This window comes from Manihot esculenta, chromosome 4, assembly GCF_001659605.2.
Source record: "Manihot esculenta cultivar AM560-2 chromosome 4, M.esculenta_v8, whole genome shotgun sequence".
NCBI lineage: Eukaryota > Viridiplantae > Streptophyta > Magnoliopsida > Malpighiales > Euphorbiaceae > Manihot > Manihot esculenta.
In genome coordinates, this window is record NC_035164.2 from 15,847,704 (window position 1) to 15,872,971 (window position 25,268).

The 25,268-nt window shown below is 33.8% G+C and overlaps 1 protein-coding gene across 5 annotated transcripts in view; it reads right to left on the reverse strand.

Annotated features, from left to right (window-relative positions):
* Nucleotides 1–5,861: 5,861 nt before the first annotated feature.
* The window catches only part of LOC110612557 (ENHANCER OF AG-4 protein 2), a 36,646-nt gene continuing 17,239 nt past the window's right edge, over nucleotides 5,862–25,268 (reverse strand). For 4 of the 5 annotated variants that reach the window (XR_006350459.1, XR_006350457.1, XR_006350460.1 and 1 more), the window contains 4 exons: nucleotides 21,578–21,664; nucleotides 21,375–21,467; nucleotides 15,552–15,754; nucleotides 5,862–6,223 (listed from right to left, as the gene is read on the reverse strand). Coding sequence is in view for 1 of the 5 variants with exons in the window: in XM_043955969.1 (XP_043811904.1) it covers nucleotides 21,394–21,467; nucleotides 21,578–21,664 (161 nt within the window). In the remaining 4 variants the exon portion in view is untranslated. Of the gene's footprint in view, nucleotides 6,224–15,477; nucleotides 15,755–21,374; nucleotides 21,468–21,577; nucleotides 21,665–25,268 lie in introns of those variants that run through there. The other variant, XM_043955969.1, reaches the window with a different exon arrangement.

Genomic DNA, 25,268 nt, shown 5'->3' on the forward strand with positions numbered 1-25,268 from the left:
CAATCTGCAACTATTAGACTGAATTTTTTCCAAAAATTAACATCATCTCCACAATTCGTAGGAGTATTTATATGTTTCAGTCTTTTATTTTCCCACAACTCTTTTTCCAAAAGAGTTGTGTTCAGAACCCACCAGCACAATCTCGCAGATACTCAAATATCTTATGTGATAGAGTCCTTTATCTGTAACAGTTACAGATAGATTTGCAGATCTTTTAAATATTATTATCTCATAATAATAAATAATTAATAATTAATATTATTATTAATAATAATAACACTTTATTATTATTAATTATATTAATAGGCTTTTAGCCCATTAATATGTCATAGCACATCAACGTTCTTTTGTGTGTGACCTAATAGGCTCACATTAATTGGCAATAGGTCCAGTCTCACAAGACCCATAAGTCATAAGTGGCCTCTAGCAAGACATTATGATTACCCAACTAATATGAGGATCAATAGTCCGATAAAGCCTAATAAATAGAACATGTATTACTCCCTTTGTCACATGATATCTAGTTTGAACATAAGTCATGGTCAATGTCAAACTTATAATGCTCAAACTTATGATTTCTCGATCTCTAAGTAGATTGATAAATTCAAATAATATTGATCACACTATCAATTCATTTGAGCATGGCCATGCATTTTTCAGTCTTACTTATCGAGGGGCCCAGAAGATATCTCTCTCAAAGAGAAAGACAAATCATATCTTGATTGTTCATTATCTTTTACATAATTTCTATTATGCTCAATCATAACCTTTATGATTGTCCGATTAAAAACAATATTTGGTTATGTCAAAACATAATAGTCCTTATTTTAGAAATTATGACAATCTCAAGTCAAAGGATTAAGACATAACTACTTTGAGATTCACTTATGACAATAACCCATGTAGTGATCTCAAGGCGGGTCCATTCAATACTTTGTTCTCTAACAAGTATCTATGATTATTGAATTATATCAACATATACATAATCATCTTATAATTATCAATCAATAATCATACTAGCTATATTTTATTATTATCAACATAATAATAAGTAACTAGGGATGATAATCATTATTATGTAACATGCAAACAAATAATAATGATAAAAATCTCTTTTATTAATAACCAAAACGACATATAAAAAAGGTCCAAGATAATGACCTAGGACATATACACTAACAGTAATATCTCTGAAAAAATGACTTAACTCAGTTAATGCATCCCACACTGCTTTAGGTAATGCATCATGAAATGCAATTGGGATCAACCTTTGCATGAATATATGGCAATCATAACCTTTTAGTCCATGAAACTTACAATCCTCTACACTTATAGATCGTGCAGTGCTGGAAGCATAACCATCAGGCAACCTTAACTCCCTTAGCCACTTACAAATTGATTCCTTTTGTTCCTTATCCAAAATATATGAAGTTTTAGATTTGTAAAATCTACTATTATACTACACCAATTCTAATTCAGGACGCTTGCAATGAACCTTTAGATCCTCTCTTGCTTTAGAGTTGTCCTTTATTTTTCCTTTAACATTCATAACTATATAAAATATATTGTCAAATACATTAATCTCTATATATATCACATCTAAATTACATCGTATTAAATTTGCATGCCAATACAAAAGCTCTCAGAAGATACTCCTTTTGACCCAATTGGGGTTTACCCCAAATCTAGGTATCATTTGTTTTCCACTAGTAGTCCCAAAAGTTATATAAGGTAATGAATTCACCTGATATTTCATAATATCACCTTAAAAATGAGGAGGGGAGGACTCCTTTCTATGAATTTTTTAATTTATCTTTTTGCCTTTTTTATGGGTGATTTAAAGGAAGAAATTGGCGATGACAACATGATTTCCCTTCGTATTGCAGAACAAATGCTTTACTACTTTCCATACAATATAGACATGCTAATTTTCTATAAATGCTCCATCTGAAAGTTTTGCTTAGTATGAACATCATGAGTTAAAACTCTTTAGTCCATAATTTTCTCAACTCATCTATCAAAGGCTACCAAAACACATCTAAATTCTTGTTGGGGCTTTTTGGACCTTGAATCACCATATTCAAGAACATATAAGTATTTTTCATGGCCATACAAGGAGGCAGGTTGTATACTACAACTATTACTGGCTAACAAGAGTAAGGATTTGAGCATTGCCTAAAAGGAGTAAAACAATCAGCGCATAATCCATGCCTCACTATCAATAGGATGTGACATAGACCCATCAACATGTTGGTTAGCAACATGCCATACTATGTGCTCTGCAGTTTTGGATGATATAAATAGCCTCTGAAGCCTAGAAATCAATGGCAAATACCGTAACACTTTAAATGGTATATTCTTTTTTTAGCCTATTCTTGATTGCTTAGGCTTATATCGAGGGTGACCACATATAGAGCATGAGGTTTTGTTGATGTTTTCATTGTAATATAACATGCAGTTGTTGATGCACATATGGATCTTCTGATAACCAAGCCCAAGAATTGTCATTATCTTTTCATGTTGTAGAAGTTTCTTGGGAAAAGATTTTCTTCTGGTAGCATACTTTTTATTATTTACATAAGCTTATCAAAACAATTGTGACTAATATAAAACTTTGACATGCAATTTAGTAATTGAGATACAAAAAATAATCTTGTATGATTACTGCAACCTTCCCATAAGGGTGCATCTGCATCATGTAACAATCTATGAAAAATTAAAGTTTATGGACTTGGTTCTTCATGTTTAACACCTACCTCATAATTATCTGCTCCAATTGTGTCATCATCCATGTCCAGAGCTTCCATAACCATGCTTCTATAATTATTTATATAATTTGTTGGGTTCGTGCAATCAACTAAATAACTTTGAATCCATTATGAATTTGATACCCGTATAAAAGATTCATCGTGTGCAACCCACTTAGTGAATGCCCTAACAAATCCATTCTTATAAAGATGATAAGTGACATCATCTCTACTTAGGAATCTCTTGTTCTAACATTTAGAACAAGGGCAAAGAAACTTGTCATTTGAGACAAATTAAATTAGTATGTGAATGTGAGAAATTCAAAAAATTGTCTACTCCAACTTCAAACTCTAGCTTATTCTACGATCGATAGGAGATTGAGCTCTCAAACTTGAGATTGTTTCTAGTTCGCATGGGTAAGACGCAATCCTCTCCAACTTTTTATTTATTCTAAGTTCCAGTCCTTTTCTCTATTCTTTTCTCTTTTACTTTGATTTTCTTGGATTTATTCATTCCATTTCAGTGATAATCAATTAAAGTACTCATAGAGGAAGGAAGACCTAATTGAATACCTTTCTCTTCATTTTCATTTCCAATTTCAATTCCTATCAAATTCTCAATCACATCAGGTACTAATTCTCATTGTTTTTTTGAGATTTTCTTCCCATCTCTATGTTTATCCACGACAACCATTTCTAATCACTTCATGCTATTTGAGCTATACCATTTTCAATGTTGCAAATTTCCATTATAGAACAGCCCATGTTGATTTGGGATCTCTTTTTAATATGGGGAAGGACAAGGACAACCTTAAAGTTTAGATTCTAAAATAGGGCAATAACTAATGTGCAGGAACTTGATCATAAATGTTATGGACTTGTATTGATAAGTGCAGCTTGGAAAGATCTAACAAGTAATAGAAGCAAAACTTATGAACTAAACTCACCCTTCTAATGAGTATTGCTTCTTCTTTCTCATTAAAATCTTCAATTTATGAGGTTATCTCTTGATTATAAATTACTATCTAATTATGAGCTTAAAATGTCCTGCATTTTGGAAATTTGATGGGATGAGGCTTGAGAGTGAATGGCTAATTATTAAACCATTGCCAATGGTAGATGAAGGGATACAAAAGGTGAAAGGTATAACAGTCTCATTTTTGGAACAAACCTTATTGATGTTGTAATATTGATTAAAGAAATGATGGGTTTTAGGTGTCAATGCCACAATTGATGGTCAGGGTGATATCTGGTAGAATGTACTACGCAATGGAGAATTCATCTAATCTAGGCCTCGCTTGTTAGGAATCCAACCATACATTGATGAACTCTCCTTCATGGTACATCCTATTTATAGCAGGACCATTTATTGTGCTTATTATTCTCAATTCTATTATGTTTGGTTCTGATTAAGAAAATATTGAATGCAATACAACAATTTGACCTTTCCTTTCCCTTTTAACTTTGAACAACTCAAGTGAATTTTGCTACCATTATCCACGTGGCCAGTAATATCTATTCACTCAATATAAAGTAATTAGTTTTTTTTTTTTTTTGAAATAGAGGGTTGGGAGAGTCGAATCTTAGACCTTTCAAGACTACAGGATGCATTTTCCACCAGGCTAAGCCTTGAAGTGCAAAGTGATTAGTTTTTGCAATATCATTTTTCTTATTATCTTCTTATTTTGTGAATTGAAATGAAATTAAATATCCCAGCAAGTTGTTCTATGATTTCAATTACACAAACATTGTCACCCCTCACTGTCTCTCTCACTCCAGCCATTACTCGTGCTCCCGCCCATGTGTTGCTGCCGCTCTTGCTCTCACGTGCATTGTTGCGCTCTCGCTCTCGCATTCCGTCATTGTCACTCTTTCAGTGTCTTTACTGCTCTCGCATGGTCATCGTTGTTGTTCTCCATCTAGCCGTCACTCTCACTCTGGAAGTTATGGAGCCAAACATAGACCATCACTGTCGCCATTACTAGTTTTTCCTTAATCTACATATTTGAGTTTTGTGGTTATGTATATAACATTCATAGCATTATAGCATTTTACAAGGTCCCTTAAAAAGGACAACCATTGGGAAGGGGTTGAGATGCCGGCTTTGACTAAAAGATTGAATTAATTCCCATAAAAGGAATGCGTCATAAATTTTGCTGAATATCAGAAATTACATCATAAGTTATCCATTTCCTAAATATACTAATTTTATTTTGATCGTCTGTCATCCTGATATTTAGCAAACCCCGATTGCACCTGGACTAAATTAGAAATTGGATGACTTTGTTGAGGCTTAATTAATGATCAATTTCATTCATCTGCTATAAACTTTTGTGTCCAAATTAGTCCAGGAGTTCTAATTTAAGTCAAGAGATTAAGAAGTTTAATAAAAAAAAATTAAAGGTCCAAACAGGAAATCAAGAAATTTAACCATAATATTTAAGCCAAAACTTAAAAGACTATTCAGACAAATACTTGAAACTAAACCAAGTAGAACATCCATATAAATACTAGATTTTGTTGAACCATTTATGAAAGCATAAGGTTTACATAATATCACATTTGATCACACCAGCTAGGACATCACTTTCAACCATTTCTTTGATAGCCTCTCCTTCAAACACTCAGACATAAAAGCTGACGACTGTCTCAGCCAATTTCGTCTGCAGCCAGTCAACATCTTGCCTTTCAAATTCCTTAAAGCAAACCCAGAGGAGAACATGTGTGCTGCTCTCCCTTAACCTTATATAGATCAAGTGTTTTTCCCAACTCAAATATGCATTTCGCTTGCACCTATTATTATTTTATTTCATTTACTATTATTATTATTATTAATTTCAAATTCAGCAAACCTGTTCTCATGCGCACATTAAGATTTCTTTACTCAAAACCAATTAATTGCTAGAAGGTACCATTTTGCAAACTAATCTAGCAACAAATAATCACACCCTTTGACAAAACATATTATGCAATAAGAATCAATTGAATATCCTATCAAATAGCAATGTTTTGCAATTCACCATATAACCATCCTGACGACAAATATCAATTATCATTTGTACTCGGCAAGAATCATATCTGATGCAAGCTCAAAAAAAAAAAAAAAAAACGATATACTCCTGAAATCGGAACTTTTTATGTAAATATCAAAGAGGAAAACTTGACGGTAGTAAATACAAATCAGAACCCGAATGTATTATATCATAGACATTCACAAGGACTTGATACTTTGTTAACTAATTGCTATAACTTTTTCTTTCTTGGAAAAAAATAAACAATTGTTTATAGAACATTCTTTTAAGCTAATTTCTATCCAAAAAGACAAAATTATGTATGTCATCTGGCTTGAAAATCCATGATTAATATTTACCTCAATTTTTTGCAGAAATTGTCTGCCGGAGAATCTTATTCTTCAGTTTTTACGATGTCGAAAAGTCAAAAATGACAGCAATGTTTCGCATAATGTTTTGCTCAACCTGTAATAACAAAGCTTCCAGTTATCATCCTGACTCAGAAATTTGAATTCCCTGAGGTTGATAATTCATGCAGTACAAATTTATATATTTCATATCAGTCTCCTGCAACAGCAACACACACATACCCACACACAAGCCAAGGGCAAGCATGCATTGCAGACGAAGCCAGCAATCTCAGGTGGCTTAAGGGTACAAATAGAAAATTAGAAAGATACGGAGGTGGGTTCTGGATGCAGAGTGGCACATCGGTTTTAAAGCTAAAATCACAATCGTAAGATGGCTACAATAAATAATAGCAGCCATATGAGATTACTGGGGAGCTTTCAGACATTCACTCATGAAACATACGCACATACACACACATATATGAGTAGGGAGCTTTCAAGTAATCAAGTTGCTCACAAGTAAACAGACTCTGGAAGCTTCAAGCAAAAGTGATGCAGGGTTACTTTCATTAACTTCACAATCTAAATAAACTGAACTACAACTACTACGCCAAGGTTGAACACAGGTTGAACCGACATATAGTAAATAATATTTTTTTTAAAATGTAGAAAGACAATATTTGTTGTATATTATAATAGGGATTACAACCTATTTATACATGAGAGACTATATCTAAACAAGAAAAAAAATCAAGCTTATGATCATACAATCCTTAAGATTAAGCAACTGACACATTTATCAATATTTACTTTCTATATTTACATATTTACTTCCTATAACTTATAACACTCCCCCTCATGTTAGAGTATAGATGTTAATCATGCCCAACTTATTACATATATAATTAACTCGAGTCTCATTTAAAGCTTTAGTGAAGATATCTCCTAATTGTTCTCTAGTTCGGATATGTCCTGTTGATATTATCTTTTGTTGGACCTTCACACGAACAAAATGACAATCAATCTCGATGTGTTTAGTCCTCTCATGAAATACTGGATTGGAGGCAATATGGATAGCTGCTTGATTATCACACAACTTAGCAGGCACCGAATTTGTAAATCCAACTTCTTCCAATAATTTACGTACCCACAATACTTCACAAACGGTTTATGCCATGGCTCGATATTCAGATTCGGCACTAGAACAGAAGACCACATTTTGCTTCTTCCTTTTCTATGAGACCAATTTACCTCTCACAAAAACACAATATCCAGTAGTTGACCCCTTCGAGCCTGCCCAATCAGCATCAGAAAAACATTCAATATTTGAGTGCCCATGGTTACAATAGAATAGGCCTCGCCCTGGGGTCCTTTAAGGTAACAAAGAATCTGTCCCAGAGCATCTCACTGGGCAACAGTAGGGGAGGACATAAACTGACTTACCACACTCATTGAATATGCAATATCATGACGAGTTATCGTCAAATAATTCATCTTGCCAACTAATCTTCTATACCTTTTAGGATATGCAAATGGCTCACTATCTTCTGTGGTAAGTTGAAACTGTGTGGGTTATTGGGGCACTATAAAGCTTAGCACCCAATTTTTATGTTTCTGCCAACAAAGATAACAAGATGCTTTTCTTACACCGCATAACTTTGATTCCCAAGAAATATTTCAAGGAGCCCAAATCCTTTGTATGGAACTGTGTTTTAAGAAATTCTTTTAGGGATGTGATGCCAGCAACGTCACTTCTTGTGATAACGATATCATCCACATATACTACAAGTAGAATTGCTCCACTATCAGAATTTCTATAAAACACTGAGTGATCACACTTACTCATCTTCATTCCAAACTGTTGGACCACCTCACTAAACCTGCCAAACCAAGTCCGAGGACTCTGTTTCAAGCCATAAAGGGATTTTCGAAGTCTACAAACCTTGTCTAACACCCATTTGCACCCAATAGCCCGCTTTCCTGGGGGCAAGGACATCAACTCCCAAGTACCATTAGTGTCAAGGCCATCATTTCCTTTTCCATTGCAGCATGCCAACCAGCATGGAACAAAGCCTCAATAACAGTTTTGGGGACTGAAATAGAATCTAAAGCAGTGGCAAAAAAACGAGAAGAAGAGGATAATTGATCATAGGAAACACAAGATGAAATAGGATAAGTGCAAGTACGTTTACCTTTGCGAAGAGCAATGGATAAATCCAAATCAGACAGTGAATGATCAGTGAGAGCAGTATCTGTCAACGAAGAAGCGGGTAACAGAGCAGAGTCAGAGTCCTCTAAGCGTCTAGAATACACATGAAAGATGAGAGGACGACCTGGCACATGAGCGGAAGGTGTAGTAGTCTGAGGAGACAGAGAGCGAACAATATATAACAAGAGGTCATTTTCCTCCCCTTGGGTGTTATAAACAGATGATGGCGGAAAAAATAGAGTGAACTCAAAGAATGTTACATCAGCAGACACAAGATACTGATTCAGAAAAAAAACAACGATACCCTTTCTGACGTCGAGTAGCCAAGGAAGACACATTTGAGTGATTTGGGATCCAATTTGTTAACCTGTGGATGAACATCACGAACAAAACAAGTACAACCAAAGATACGTGGCTCAATAGGAAACAAAGATTGAGTGGGAAACAAAATGTTATAAGGGATATTACCATGAAGGATGGAGGAAGGCATGCGATTGATAAAAAACAAGTAGTGGATACAGCATCAGCCCAAAAACATTTAGGTACTTTCATTTGGAATAAGTGGGTTATCCAGGGTAACATTTGAAGACTTAAGGCTCTGTTCATTTGGATTACCCATAAAGGATAACATTTGGAGACTTAGGGCTCTGTTCATTGGGATTACTCATAAAGAGTAATATTTGGAGACTTAGGGCTCTGTTCATCGGGGTTACCCATAAAGGGTAACATTTAGAGACTTAGGGCTCTGTTCATTTGGGTTATCCATAAAGGATAACATTTGGAGACTTAGGGCTCTGTTCATCGGGGTTACCCATAAAGGGTAACATTTAGAGACTTAGAACTCTGTTCATTTGGGTTATCCATAAAGTGTAACATTTGGAGACTTAGGGCTCTGTTCATCGGGATTACTCATAAAAGTTAACATTTAGAAACTTAGGGTTCTGTGCATTTGGGTTACCCATAAAGGGTAACATTTGGAGACATCTGTTCATTGAGTATTGTTCACGAGAACTGTTCACGGCTACTGTTCATCGGTTACTGTTCTTCTGATCCTTTGTTTATTTTGATTGTTTTGGGTAGGTTGTTCTTATGGCTGAAATTGATTATATATGTAACAAGTTGGGCATGATTAACATTTATACTCCAACTTGAGGGGGAGTGTTATAAGTTAATAGGAAGTAAATACGTTAATATAGGAAGTAAATATTGATAGATAGATCAGTTACTTAATCTTAGGATTGTATAATCATAGACTTGATTTTCCTTCCTGTCTAGATACCGTCTCTAATGTATAAATAGGTTGTAATCTCTATTGAGAACAATAACAACAACAAAATATTATCTTTCTATATCTTGAAATATACCTTAAAATTTCTTTTTTTTGAGCCCTCAGCCTTATCATTACTTCCCTGTTGAGGATCAGTCTTGTCCTCAAGATTGAAGTAAGGAAATTGTTCCTGGAAGTCTGATAAATTCATCCATGTAGAGTCTTCAATCCCCTTTCCCTTCCATTTCACCAAAACTTGTTCCACTGTTTGATTTTCCAATTGATCTTGCTTTTGTTGTAAAATAGTTTCGGGTTCCACCAAGAGTTCTTCATTCACCTCCAGATGGTCAGGGATAGCTGCAATCACGGGATGGTTACCTACTACTTGTTTTAGTTGAGAAACATGGAACACTAGATGTATACGTGATTCTTTTGGCAGATTAAGCTTGTAAGCTACAGATCCTACCCTTGCTAGAATGGTGAAAGGCCTAAAATATCTAGCCAATAACTTTCCAGATGCCCTTTTTGCCACTGATTGTTGCCTAAGTGGTCGCAATTTGAGAAAAACCGCATCCCCAACTTCAAATTTTAAGTCCCTACGATGCTTGTTGGCACTTTTACTCATAATCTGTTGAGCTCGACATAGGTTATACTTTAATAGCCTTATCATTTCATCCCTGTCAGCAAGTTGCTGTGCTACCTCTTCTACTTTAGTTTCTCCTGGTAAGAACTGTTGAATAACAGGAGGTAATCTCCCATAAACAATCTTAAAAGGAGTCTTCCCCACAGAAGATTGAAAATTGGTGTTGTACCAGTATTCTGCCCAACACAACCATTTGGACCACCTTTTCGGCTGTTCTGAGGAAAAACACAACAAATAAGTCTCAAGGCACCTGTTTATGACTTCTGTCTTGCCATCCGTTTGTGGATGGTATGCTATACTAAATTTGAGTTTTGTTCCTTGCAATCTGAACATTTTCCCCCAAAAATTACTCAAAAATAGCAGATCCCTGTCACTCACAATGGTTCTTGATAACCCATGTAGTCTTACTACTTCCTTTACAAATCTTTCAGCTACTGTCTTAGCGGTGTAAGGATGACAAAGTGGTAAAAAATGGCTTAATTTAGATAAGCGATCAACAACCACAAAAATGCAATCAAACCCATTGGAGCGTGGCAAACCTGTTATGAAGTCGATGGAAATGTCTTCCCATATTCTATCTGGTATTGGAAGGGGTTGCAAAAGTCCGGCCGAGTGTTGTGTATCGTATTTATGAGTTTGATAGATAAGGCAGGCCGCCACAAATTTCTGGACATCCCCCATCATGCCCTTCCAATAAAAATTTGAGGGCAATCGTCGGTGTGTCCTATAGGCACCTAAGTGTCCTCCTTGACTAGTAGAATGAAATTTGGTGATTAATTTTGATACCCATTATGAATTAGCCGGTAGCACTAGCCTTCCTTGATAATACAGTCGGTCATGTATCAAAGAGTAATGAGCATGCCGGCGAGAGTCTATTTGTAGATCTTCGATGATCTTCCTTAGTTGCTTATCAGTCCATACCACATTAATTTGTTCCCAATCAGCCCAAAAAGGCACCGATATTGCTAGAATTTGCACCTCTTCCTCTTGTCTTGATAGGGCATCAGCAGCTTTGTTGGATTTCCCAGATTGATACTCCACCACAAAACTGTATCCCATTAGCTTTGACAACCAGTATTGTTGCGTAGGAGTGGTAGCTTGTTGCATTAGTATGTGCTTAAGACTTTGCTGGTCAGTCTTAACCGTAAACTTTTGCCCCATCAAGTAAGGTCTCCAATGCTGAATAGCCATAATTAAGGCCATAAGTTCTTTGTCATATGCTGAGTGAGCTAATGACTTTCCCGATACTGCCTTGCTGAAATAAGCGATCGGTCTATTTTGTTGTGTTAAGACAGCTCCCACTCCTCTTCCTGAGGCATCACATTCCACTAGGAACAGAACAGAGAAATTGGGCATACCTAGGACTGGAGAGGAAATTATGGCCTTCTTGAGTGAATCAAATGCTAGTTGTGCCTGATCACTCCACTTGAACACTCCGATGTTTTCTTTCTTTAACAGCTCGGTCAGCGACTGTGCCATTTGCCCATACCCTTTAATGAAACCTTCGGTAGTATCCAAAATCCCCAAGAATCCCCGCACCCCTTTTAACAGATCTTGGAGTCGGCCAACGGACAATGGCAGAAACTTTTCCGGAGTCCATTTCCACCCCTTTCTCTGAAATCATGTGCCCTAGGTATTCTACGGATAATTTGACAAAAGAACACTTTTTCCTGTTCACGTACAGTTGCTGATCTTGCAAGGTGGAGAAAACCTTTTGAAGGTGGACCAGATGAGACTCCCAAGTGCTACTGTATACTAGAATGTTGTAAAAAGAAAAACGAGTACAGACTTCCTCAATTGCGGTCGAAAAATATCATTCATCACTGCTTGAAAAGTGGCTGGTGTGTTTATCAGTCCGAATGGCACCACTAAAAATTCGTAGTGCCCAAAATGAGTGCGAAATGCTGTCTTGTGTATATTCAGAACAGCAACCCTTATCTGATGGTAGCCAGATCTTAGATCCAATTTAGAGAAATATCTCGCCCCGTGTAGCTTATCTAGCAACTCCTGAATAACTGGAATAGGATACTTGTTAGGCACAGTCGATTTGTTTGAGTTGGCGGTAGTCTATACAGAATCGCCAGCTTCCATCTTTTTTCTTCAACAACAAGACAGGACTCGAGAAAGGGCTAGTGCTAGGCTGAACGATGCCAGCTAAGAGCATTTCTTTCACCAATCTCTCTATTTCATCCTTCTGTGTATGTCCATATCGGTACGACTTCACTGAGACTGACCCTGTTCCAAGTTAAAGCGGAATACGATGATCTGTAGTTCTTCGAGGAGGAAGGCTCTGAAGTTCTTCGAAAATCTTCTTATTCTTGTCCAATAATTTCTGCAGCTCCATCTGTTGTTTTTCCAACAGGGTAACTTCTCAAGTGTTACTATGTTAGTGTAGTTGAAGGCTTGAAGCTTGAACTGTTGCTTTTGAACTTGAAGTTATCTTACTAGAATTTGGAACATGTAGGCCCTACTTTTTCGGGACAAAATAGAGAGTTTTGAAACAGATTTGGCGCAAAAGGCAATTAAGTTCACTAATCCAGGTACTAAGTTTATAAAATAAGTATAAATTATTTTTGTTCATTCATTTTTATACAACTAAGTTCATTAAAATAATAAAAATTTAAAAATATTTTGCAGCTGAATGGTGGATTAATTATGGAGAAAGTGCTCCTGAGTTGAGAAAAATCGCTATTAAAGTACTGAGCCAAACAACTTCAGCTTCAAACTGCGAGAGAAATTGGAGCACTTTCTCTCATTCACACAAAGACAAGAAACAGATTGAAGTATCAAAAATTACATGCACTTGTCTTTGTGCACTACAACATGAGGCTGAAAATTAGAAATGTGACAAGAAAAAGCCAATAGGAGTTAGACAGGAGCTACGATCCAATTAATTTGGATTATATTTTTGAAGAAGATGATCCGTTAAACTCTTGGTTAGAGGAAAGGGAACCTTCCTTGCTTGATGGGCAATCAAATCCATGGTTGGATGATAAAGAGGCGGGTAATGCTCCATCACAGTCTGAATCTGCCACTCAAACTCAAGGACAACAAGGTGGTGCTGGTGATGATGATTCTTTTATTTTATCCAGCTCTAGTAGTGATGATGATGATGGTGGTGGTGATCAAGGTGGAGGAGGAACCACAGTTGAAGGAGGTGGTAGTCGTAGTTCACAAGATGCACCTAGTCAAAGACAAAGTGGAATTAGAATTGCTTCTGAACCATCTCCGATGCGTACATATCAAAGATCACGAGGGTCTCATAGTTCTGGTATTGGTGGTGCTGAAACATCCCAAACAAGGGATAAGAGTGTTGCATATGAGGAGGGGTCAATTGATTCATTAAATTATGGATACGACGTTGGCACGTATAATCCAAATTTTATGTATGGTGGTGGACCTGAAGAAAGAAATCAAAGCAAATTATAGTGGACAATGAAGGCTCAATCTACTTTTCTCGGCCTCAAACAGGATCTCACCACTTCCCCAAATATTGGCTACACTTGATTTCTCAAAACCTTTTGCGTTGGAATGCAACGCATCTGGTTTTGGGGTAGGCACCATCAACCTATTGCAAATTAGAAGCTGTCAGCAAGATACTTTGGGCCATTTAAAATTATTGCTATGATAGGAGTTGTTGCCTATGAACTCCAGTTACCAACATATTCAAGAGTGCACCCTTTGTTCCATGTTTCTCAGCTAAAAAAAAAAATCAGTGAGGAGTCACTCTGTTATGACAGATTTGCTGAAGGGTTTAGAGGTCCAAGATGACAATTTTGAACCAAAAGATATTTTACAGCACCACATTCTGAATATTGACAATTAAAGTGGAAGAACAAGGCCCCAGAGGAGGCAACCTAGATGAATTACAATGATTTTGTTAATCAATTCTCCGCATTCAGCCTTGCAGACAAGGCTATTTTTCCCGGGGAAGGTATTGTTACAAGACAATCCAATGAGCCAGGCCCAGCTCCAAATCCATTAAGAGTCTGCTATCGAAAAAATATCAGAAAGAAAGATGATGCATGTAGTAGTAGTACAGAAGATTCCGGCCACAGACGCCTGGAAGAGAAAAGAGCAGGACACTTGCAGAAAATGGGGGCTGCTGCTATATCGTTGGGAGTGATTCTTGCTGGTTAGGAATTCCCTAATGGTCAGAGAAAACATTTGTGTGTATAAATAATAGGATCATTTGAGAGGAAGAGGGGGGATTTTTGTTGTTAATTTTATATCTCGGCTATAGCTGGACTTGGCTCTGAGTCGGGAGTATTCGGAAAATTGACTCTGTAAGAATTACTGTAATAGCCAATTTTCCCTCGATACAAATTATACAGACAAACTCTATAGAAAAGAAGAGAGAAGGAAAAAAAATTGAAATCTGAAAATATCGGTCAACTTTGAAGGAAAATGGGTTAAAGCAACCACAGAGTGATAAACTGAGAATAAAAACCATTACTTATGAGCCACCTATTATTCTTGCTCAACAGAGATCAGAACTGAACCCTAATTCCAAAGCTAAACTAAAGCATTTGAAAGAGACCGCAGGGGGGGGGGGGGAGGGGCACTAAACTAGGCTAGTGCTTAACATTATCAGCATTAACTAGAGTTTTATAGACTGGAACCCTTTATAAATAATTGATTAAATCGAGTGAGACTCGATCGATTCATTTAATTCATCATTGATTATTTCGATTTAGTCACAATTTAGGTTAGGTAGATTTGCAATTTAACCTATATATTTGAAAAGCTAGGATGTGGAATCAAATCCGGAATCGTAAGATTCGAATAAAGAATCATAAAATTCAGGTAAATTTAAGATCAACTATAGATTTGAACCAATTTATTGGGAAATTGATTCAAATTTTAAGATTCAAATCAAGAATTGTAAGATTCTAATAACAATGAGAGGATGGCTAAAAGTACACCCCATCGCGTAGCAAATCTCAATTGGGCTCTCGATGCACCAAAAGAAAAAAGAACTAAAGCATTTGTGTCACCTTAGAAAACAACTTGAATGTAATATTGACAATAGATGGAGGAAATCATTATGCTAAAGATAATCACTCTCTCTCTCTCTCTCAAAGAGAAAAAGGTCCTAACAAATCAAATTCATAAGCAAATTGCTTTGCAAGGAATATGAGCCATGATATTGCATCCATGGCCATGACAGACTAATGGTGAACAATATATCAGGCCTATATATATATATATATAGCCTTGAAATGATCATAAATTAACCATGCTCAAATCTACCACTTAACAAATTCTCTTATATAATAAAAATTCAAGTGTAATTACAGGAGTTGAGAAACAGAAGTACTAACCAAGTTAGAACATGGGCCTACACTCGAAGACAATGTTCCCGGAATACATTTGTCAGGAAATACTACAATATATACAGTCCTGCCAAGAGCTTCCATAGGGTATAAACATAGCCTTCAAATGCCAGTTGTCTCTTGTCCAGAAGTGGAAACTTCATTTTAAGTTGTACTTGAGTGAATTCACAAAATGTAGTCCTGCCTGCAGCCTTGACAAAATCCATAGAGATTGATCACCCATTAGTCAGATATTAATTTATCGCCGAAACTTGGATAATCATATTAGGCATGTTGAACTTGTTCTAAATAAGTTGCGTGAACATGAATTGTATGCTAATCTTAAAAAATGCACATTTTGTACTGATAGTGTCATATGCCTAGGATTTGTTGTTAGTTTACGTGGAGTTAAGGTAAATACTGAAAAGGTTAAGGCTATTAAAAAATGGCCTACACCTACGAATGCCGCTGAGGTGAGATCCTTCCATGAGCAGCAAGCTTCTATAGGAGGTTTGTTAGAGATTTTAATACTATTGTTGCACCTCTAAATGAGATCATTAAAAAGGCTGTTGGGTAAAGAACAGGAACTTGCTAACACATTAAAAGAAAAACTTACTACTGCTCCTGATTTAAGGTTACTTGATTTTTCTAAAACCTTTGAAATCAAATGTGATGCTTCTGGGATTGGCATTGCTGTTGTTCTTATGTGGAAAGGCCGACGTTTTGTTTTAATTGAATATTTGAATAAATGATTACTAATAAATAACAATTTTATTTATAATGTATGAATATAATATTTTGGGGTAAGAAATGCACTGTCGTTTATTTTGCGCCCCATAGTTTCTTTTTTAATGTTCTTGACTTTAAACTAATTTAAGTAACCAATTAAAATTTTATTTTAATTGAATATTAGAATAAATGATTACTAATAAATAACAATTTTGTTTATAATGTATGAGTATAATAATTATGGGTAAGAAATGCACTTTCGTTTATTTTGCGCCCCATCGTTTTTTTTTAATGTTCTTTGTCTTTAAACTAATTAAAGTGAACAATTAAAGTTTTGTTTTAATTGAATATTTGAATAAATGATTAATAATAGATAACAATTTAATTTATAATGTATGAGTATAATATTTTGGGGTAAGCAAGGCACTGTCATATATTTTGGGCCTGATAGTTTCTTTTTTAATGCTCTTGACTTTAAACTAATTAAAGTGAACAATTAAAATTTTATTTTAATTGAATATTTGAACATATGATTAATAATTAATAACAATCTTGTTTATAATGTATAAGTATAATATTTTGAGATAAGAAAGGCAAAGTCATTTATTTTGCACCCATAGTTTCTTTGTTAATGTTCTGGACTTAAAACTAACTCAATTGAACAATTAAAGTTTTATTTTAAATGAATATTTGAATAAATGATTGCTAATGAATAACAATTTTGTTTATAATGTATGTGTATAATATTTTGGGGTAAGAAAGGCATTGTCGTTTATATTACGCTCCATCGTTTCTTTTTTAATGTTCTTGACTTTAAACTAATTAAAGTGAACAATTAAAATTTTATTTTAATTGAATATTTGAATAAATCATTACTAATAATTATTACATTTTGTTTATAATGTATGAGTATAATATTTTGGAGTAAAAAAGGCACTGTCGTTTATTTTGCGCCCCATCATTTCTTTTTTAATGTTCTTGACTTTAAACTAATTAAAGTGAACAATTAAAGTTTTATTTTCATTGAATATTTGAATAAATAATTACTAATAATTATTACATTTTGTTTATAATGTATAAGTATAATATTTTGGTATAAGAAAGGCACTGTCGTTTATTTTGCGCCCCATCGATTTTTTTTTAATGTTCTTGAAATTAAACTAATTAAAGTGAACAATTAAAGTTTTGTTTTAATTGAATATCTGAATAAATGATTACTAATAAATAACAATTTTGTTTATAATGTATTAGTATAATATTTAGGGATAAGAAAAGGCACTGTCGTTTATTTTGTGCCCCATCGTTTCTTTTTTAAAGTTCTTGACTTTAAACTAATTAAAGTGAACAATTAAAGCTTTGTTTTAATTGAATATTTGAATAAATGTTTACCAATAGATAACAAGTTTGTTTATAATGCATAAGCATAATATTTTAGGGTAAGAAATACACTGTCATTTATTTTGCGCCACATTATTTCTTTTTTAATATTCTTCACTTTAAACTAATGAAAGTGAACATTTAAAGTTTTATTTTAATTAAATATTTGAATAAATTACTAATAAATAAAAATTTTGTTTATAATGTATGAGTATAATATATTGTGCCCCATCGTTTCGTTTTTAATATTCTTGACTTTAAACTAATTTATGTGAACAATTAAAGTGTTATTTTTATTGAATATTTAAATAAATGATTACTAATAAATAACAATTTTGTTTATAATGTATGAGTATAATATTTAGGGGTAAGAAAGGCACTATTTTTTATTTTGCGCCTCATCGTTTGATTTTTAATGTTCTTAACTTTTAACTAATTAAAGTGAACAATTAAAGTTTTATTTTAATTAAAAATTTGAATAAATGATTTCTAATAAATAACAAGTTTGTTTATAATGTATAAGGCTGCCTCATGAGCTCGTAATTCATATCGACCATTAATCTCTCAAACACTTGAAGGGACAAGAAGACAAGGTAAGTTGTACAAGCGGCATGATAAGTGGGTTGAGTATCTTGAAATCTTTCCTTATGTGATTAAATACAAGCAAGGTAAGAAGAATGTGGTTGTTGATGCATTATCTAGACGTTATGCATTGATTTCCATGCTTAGTTCCAAGTTATTAAAGTTTGAGCATTTAAAAGATACGTATGAGAATGATACTGATTTTTTTATGTATTTAAGGCACGTGAATATGGGGCATTTAATAAGTTTTATTTGCATGATGGGTTTCTTCTTAGGGGAAAACAAATATGCATATATCCAATTGTTCGGTGCATGAGTTGCTTGTTAGAGAACGCATTCAGGAGAGTTAATGGGACAATTTGATGTGCAAAAAAACTTTAGACATGTTGAATGAACACTTTTATTATCCTAACATGCGAAAATATGTAGAGAAAATTTGTAATCAATGCTTTGTACGTAAACAGGCTAAATCTAAGTCCTTGCTACATGGGTTGTATACTCCTTTGTCTGTACCTACTGAATCTTGGACCGATGAATTTTGTGATAAGTTTACCTATGATAAAAAGATGTAGAGATTTTGTATTTGTTATTGCAGATCGCTTTAGTAAGATAACACATTTTATTCCATGTCATAAAACTGATGATGCAACGAACATAATTGATTTATTTTTCAAGTAGTTCGTTTGTATGGTATACCTAAGACTATTGTTTCATATATATTCTAAGTTCTTTAGCCATTTGTGGCATATTTTTCAAGAAAGTAGTCCGTTTGCATGGTATACCTAAGACTATTGTTTCTTATAGAGATTTTAAATACTTTAGTCATTTCTGGCATGTTTTGTGGAGGAAATTAGGTACTAAACTTTTATTTTCTACTTGTCATCCACAAACAAGCGGCCAAACTGAAGTTATTAATAAACTTTAGAAAATATGCTTCATGCAATTGTGGGTAGGAACTTGAAAACTTGGAAAGAATGTTTGCCATACGTCTTATATTTTTCTAAATTACTAATTTTCAATTTATATCAAGATATTTTATTACTGTCTTATATTAAATATTTTTTTAATTCTGTTGAGGTAGCAAATTATTTTTATAAAATTTATATAATTTTTTTAAAATATATTATATCCAATAGACGTATGAAATGAAAAAAACAAACTACAAACATTTAAATTAAATTATTTATATTAACATGATAGAAAAATATTTAATGTAATACAGCTATAAAATGTAAAATAATTTAGTTCCTAAAACTTTATTATGTTAACAGAATAATCATTTCATTAAAATTCATTGTTCAACTATAATTACTTAATTATTTGAATTTCATTTTTTTATAACAATTTAGTCCTTATATTTAAAAAGATTATATAAATTTTATAGAAGTAATTTATTACTTTAACAAAGTCAAAAAAAATATTTAACATAAGATATAAGATTAATGGTACATATGATCCAAATTTTATGTATGGTAGTGGTAGCTCATCGACTGAAGCTACTTCATCAAGTTATGGGTCATGGACAATTTGGAGGGTGTTGTATCCAACAAATTATCTTTCTGCATATTCATATTCATATTACCCCCTTCAGGAGCAGAGCCAGCTTCATCATATCCTCAACAACCAACACATATGGTGATTCTTATGATACAGGTGGTCCCTTATTTAGCTTTAATCCACAACAATATTACCAATATTAACAACATCACTTTAACGATCAAAGCTCAAAAAGTTAAAATCAAGACCATTAAGAACCTGCAAGGCGTTCTTTTTTGTGGTCGTGAGGTAAGTAATTTTCTATATGATGTAATTAAACTGTCTATATATGATGTATTTATGTTTATTATGCACTTATATGCATTGTTCTGAACTAAATCTATCAAATTATGCCATTTTATGAACTTTGCAAATTGATTTAAAAATTTTGCACAACACCAGGCCATTACATTGTGACTATTGCAGGTCTGTTTCTATGGCTGCGACTAACATGCCTCTACCATCGCCTCGCCTCACTTAGGCCAAGTAAGGCGCCCTTCAATGAGGAGCTCACCCAAGGCAGAGAAGCGCCTTAACTCTTCAAAGCAATAGTATGTTTTTTTTTAATGAGTTAAACCCTAGCCTCCTCCATTCCAAAGAGAGGCAGCTAATCTCTCTCTCTCTCTTCTTCTCTTCTTCCCCTCTAAAGCTGACACACCAACATATCAGGGTTCTCTATTTTTTTTCTCTGGTTACTCCTTTCCTTTTCTCTTTTCTCCTCCCCCTTTTCTCTCCTTTTCTCTTATTCCCTTCCATTCTATTCCCCCCTTTTCCCAAAAAGGCAGCAACAACATTTGTTTATATTTAATAGTTAATATAGAATTTTTTTGTTGATTTCTTTTTTTTATATTAGTGTTGTTTTATTGCTATTCAACTTTTTAAACTTTTTTATTATTTCATAAATGATAGATTTATTTCCTCTTTTTTGGTTATGGCTCTATTTAGATAGGTGTTGTTTTATTGCTTCACTACTTGTTTCAATTGAAGATAGGTTGGTGTTGCTTTGTTTAATTTGTTTCAAATTAATCTACATTGTTTATTGCTTATGCTACTTCTTTCAGTTTTAAATTTAAACTTAAGTTGAAAATGCCTGTATGCATTACTTTCTACTTCTCTTATATTAATGCCCATAATATGTTATTTTAATATGTTTCTTTTACTTATAAGACTAGCTAAAGTATGATACTTTTTATGTTAAAAATATGTGTGTGTGTGCAATGGACAAGAAAATTTTTATGTCAAAATTATCATTTTAGCCACACGAAGTTCAATTTGCTCCTTTAGTATCATTTTCCGCTGACATAATCTCCCACAAGGCATTTCATTATTGCATTAGCTTTTTAATTACCAAGTAATAAAGCATATATATTTATATAATGAGTTAACTTTATGTTATAGGATACTGTAGGATTTTCCTCGTCTAAGTGCATTATAGGGTACTTTCCTCTTGCACTTTTATGGTAAATTTCAGAACAAAATATTAAAAATAAAGCCATTAAGCACAAAAGAATTTAAAATGAAGATGGAAAATGCATCTTAGAAGGAAAATATTTTTTTTCCAAAAGGTGCATGAAGCACGAAAGAATTTAATAGCAATGGAGAAAATACTTCAGTTTTTGTCACGTTCTTAAGCTGGTCTCCAGCAATTAAGGGCAGGCATGTCTGGTCTACATGGCAACATGTGTGAAACACCACCATGACCTGAAGAAAGACAGAAATGAAAAATGACACTTTAGATCATATTGGGAAGATCAAAATGATAGTACAGAAATCAAGAGCTCAGCCAGGAGATTTTTGCAGCAAAAGTTAACCTGGTATTGGAGCTCCAGCAGGTAAATTGTTGGGCTGGAAACCCATATTATTAGAAGGTGGTCCTTCAAGGGGTGGCCGAAAGTAGCCTGTCATGGAAATTTTGGATAGAATCAAGTGTAAAGCATTAAAGAAAAAAAATGATGGGAAAAAAAATAACAACAAAAGCTAAAAAAGAAGACAATAAATAGAAATAAACAATTAATGCAGCAGTGCCCTCCACTCAATAGAGCAAAAGAAGATGTATGTGTCAACCAGATCCATTACTTGCAAAATAAACTTTCCCATACTCAAATTAGAGGCGTTCAGTTTTGGTTCCAGTACAGTTCTATCTGCAAACTGTAACCATAACCAAACTTTGGTTCTTCGATTTTTAGGAATATATCTTGAACCAAACTTCACATTTGGTCAAGCTCAATTCAAGGCAATTTCAGTATGATTCATTTTGGTTCCCATTCTAGTTCAGTTGTACTTCAATTTCAACCCTAGTCACAATTTAGATCAAATTTTGATGTTTATGCCTAAAATTGTAACATCCGCTTATTCATTTTAAACAAGTAAAAGACAATATTAAAATTCTAACATGAAAATAACAATAAATATAATAGCACTAGAATTAAAAAAAATGTTATTAATATCAAAAATATGTTATATATAGTTCATAGTGAGAATATTATGTTATGTTCTACATATTTCTTAATTATATAGCTCTTAGCTAAAAGATACATATATAATTAATAAAAAGCATATTGCATAACCGCCATGTGATTTAGTCATAATTGAGGATTATCAGGTGAACTAATGCATTTAAGACAAATTATTTAAAAAGAATGTAGAAAATAAAAGATAACATTAAATTATATATACATATATTTAAAGATAAATTAGGTTATACACACACACACATGCACATTCTTCTATAGAAATTATAAAACATATCAGGACAGAAAAAAAAAAGTACAAAATAACTTTGTCAGTTTGGTCTGATTACGGTACAGCTCCAGACAGTTCTTGATGAAGAACCACAAACAAACCAAAACAATAAATATAAGTTCCATCCAAAACAGTTTTGTCCTTATAATAACAATTCTATTGCATTCCAATATTGTTCCTTTGCTCAGTTTCTTACCCCTCAGAACTATGCATAGCCCTAATATTTCAATTCCAAGATATACATGATTAAATACATTAAAAGAGAGGATTTTCTTAAGAAAACGAGCTAGAAATACCTCACATCCAAAAGCTAACTCAAGGAGAAGTACCCAAAATTTTATAAGAGGCACATTTATACTTATCTCAAATTGATGTGGGAACTTGACACGCCCTTCTCATGCCCAGCCCAGAACCAAACATCATAAAGTGTGGGAGGCCTTAGATTGAATGGGAGGCTCTAATACCATCTTCAAAAAATGAAATGAACCTAACTCTAAAGTCTAACCCCAAAAAGCTAACTTGAGGAGAGAGTACAGCTAAGTCTTTATATTTGTACAATTTCATTGTAAAAAATGAAATGAACCTAACCCTAACCCCTAAAAGCTAACTTGAGGAGAGAGTACAGCTAAGTCTTTATATTTGTACAATTCCATTGTCCCAAACCAATGTGGGAACTTAACACACTCCCTCACATATAAGGTCAAAATTTTGAATGTGAAAGGCCTAATATTAAGTAGTAAGGCTCTCATACCATCTTAAAAAAATGAGCAGGACCTCATCCACCTCCAAAAGTTAGCTCAAGCCTCAAGGGGAGAGGAGCACCCGACTAAACAAGGGGCATATTACTCCTATCCCAAATCATTGCATGAACTTAACACAATTAAAATTTTCACATAAAGAACATGCAAATTCATAGACTAACTGGGAAAAAATATAAATATTTTTTAGTGCTGATCATCACATGAAATGTTAGGTCCCAACTTCAAAGCTTTGAGAGAAGTCGTAAATTACTAGAATTAGTTAACAAAAAGCTCTGTTATTGATATGCATTATCCTTCTATTTGATAGATTCTTATTAAAGTGGTTGCAACAAATAAGATCAGTATTTTAGCTCTAATTTAATTTATTAGTTGCTATCTTTAGTCTAATTTTTAAATTTTAAATTTTAATAGAAGATAGGAAGTATTTTGAATTCAATTATTGATGCAATCTAAATGTAGCCCTCACTATAAAAAGGCACTTGAGATCATTGAATAGGACACTTAGAAAATATTATTTATCAATTTATGAAATCCGAGAATTCTATTAAACGTGTTCTTAATTTATTTCACAATAGATTCTTTAAAGAAAAGCAGAAACATTAACAAGGGAAATCAGTTTGGCAAGAGGAGGATTTTCTAGTTAATCAACTTGTGACGAGATCCTATTTAAGGGCACATAACAACTTAGTATCAGACCCAGTCATCATGGGCGATTCAACAAATATGGAAGAGAAGTTAAACTCTTTCATGCAATAAACCGATGCTCGATTCAACGACTTCCTCATCAAGTTTCGAAGCTCATTCGCACCTTCAATAGAGAAGCAAACTAAAACCAAGATGGAACGAGTGGCAGCCAACAAAATTTTATCCAACCAAATAATGATCGTTCTGAAGGGAGCGTAATGCTTAGATATACGAAATTTGATTTTCCCCCTCATTTTGATGGCTCCAACAACCCACTTGGATGGCTTAATCGTTGTGAACAATTTTTTTAAAATCAATGATGGAAGCAGATAAAGTCAGTCTAGTTGCCTTCCATCTTACTGGTGAGGCTCAATTTTGGTTTTACTTGAACAAGAAATTGGAATGACATGGCAAGTGTTCAAGGAGAACTGCAACTCGCGATTTGGTCCTCCTTTGCGGAGGAATCCCTTGGGAGGGTTGCTGAATTTGAATAGTTGGATCAGTAGAAGATTATCAGCGCTAATTTCAATCCTTATTGGCAAGAGCGACAACTGTTCGAACCAACCAACAAGTTGACTTTTTTACTGAGACTATTCAGGTTAAGGTGGAACTACAAAACCCTCCCAATTTAGCCTCCCAATTTAGTTATAGCAATGAATTTTGCTCAAACATTCGAAAAGAAAGAACAATTGGGTCAGATGATGACAGCTTACGGGTCATTTCAAAGGTCTGCACCATGCACCACCTACTGGCAGTTTAACTCAAGAGTTTAAGAGAAATAGTAACACAGTAAATGTCAGAAGCACCTCAACTCCATTTGTTAAAAGACTTAGCATGACAGAAATGGCTGAACTTTGAACTAAACGCTTTTGCTACAATTGTGATGAGACATTCTTTTAACCATCAGTGCAAAAAAATTATTTTGAGTGGAGTTGAAGGATCTAGGGTCTCCTATTATTGAACTGGGGACAAGCTTGAGGACAAGCTTTTTCTCCAAGAAGGGGTAATATTATAGATATGCATTATCCTTCTATTTGATAGATTCTGATCAAAGTGGTTACAAAAAATAACATAAGTATCTTAGCTCTAATTTAATTTTTTAATTGCTATCTTTAGTTTAATTTTTAATTTTTAATTTTTAATTTTTAATTTTTAAATTTTAATAGAAGATAGGAAGTATTTTGAATTCAAATATTGATGCAATCTAAAAGTAGCCTTCACTATAAAAAAGCACTTGAGATCATTAAATAGGACATTCAGAAAATATTATTCATCAGTTTATGAGATTCGAGAATTCTCTCAAACGAGTTCTCAA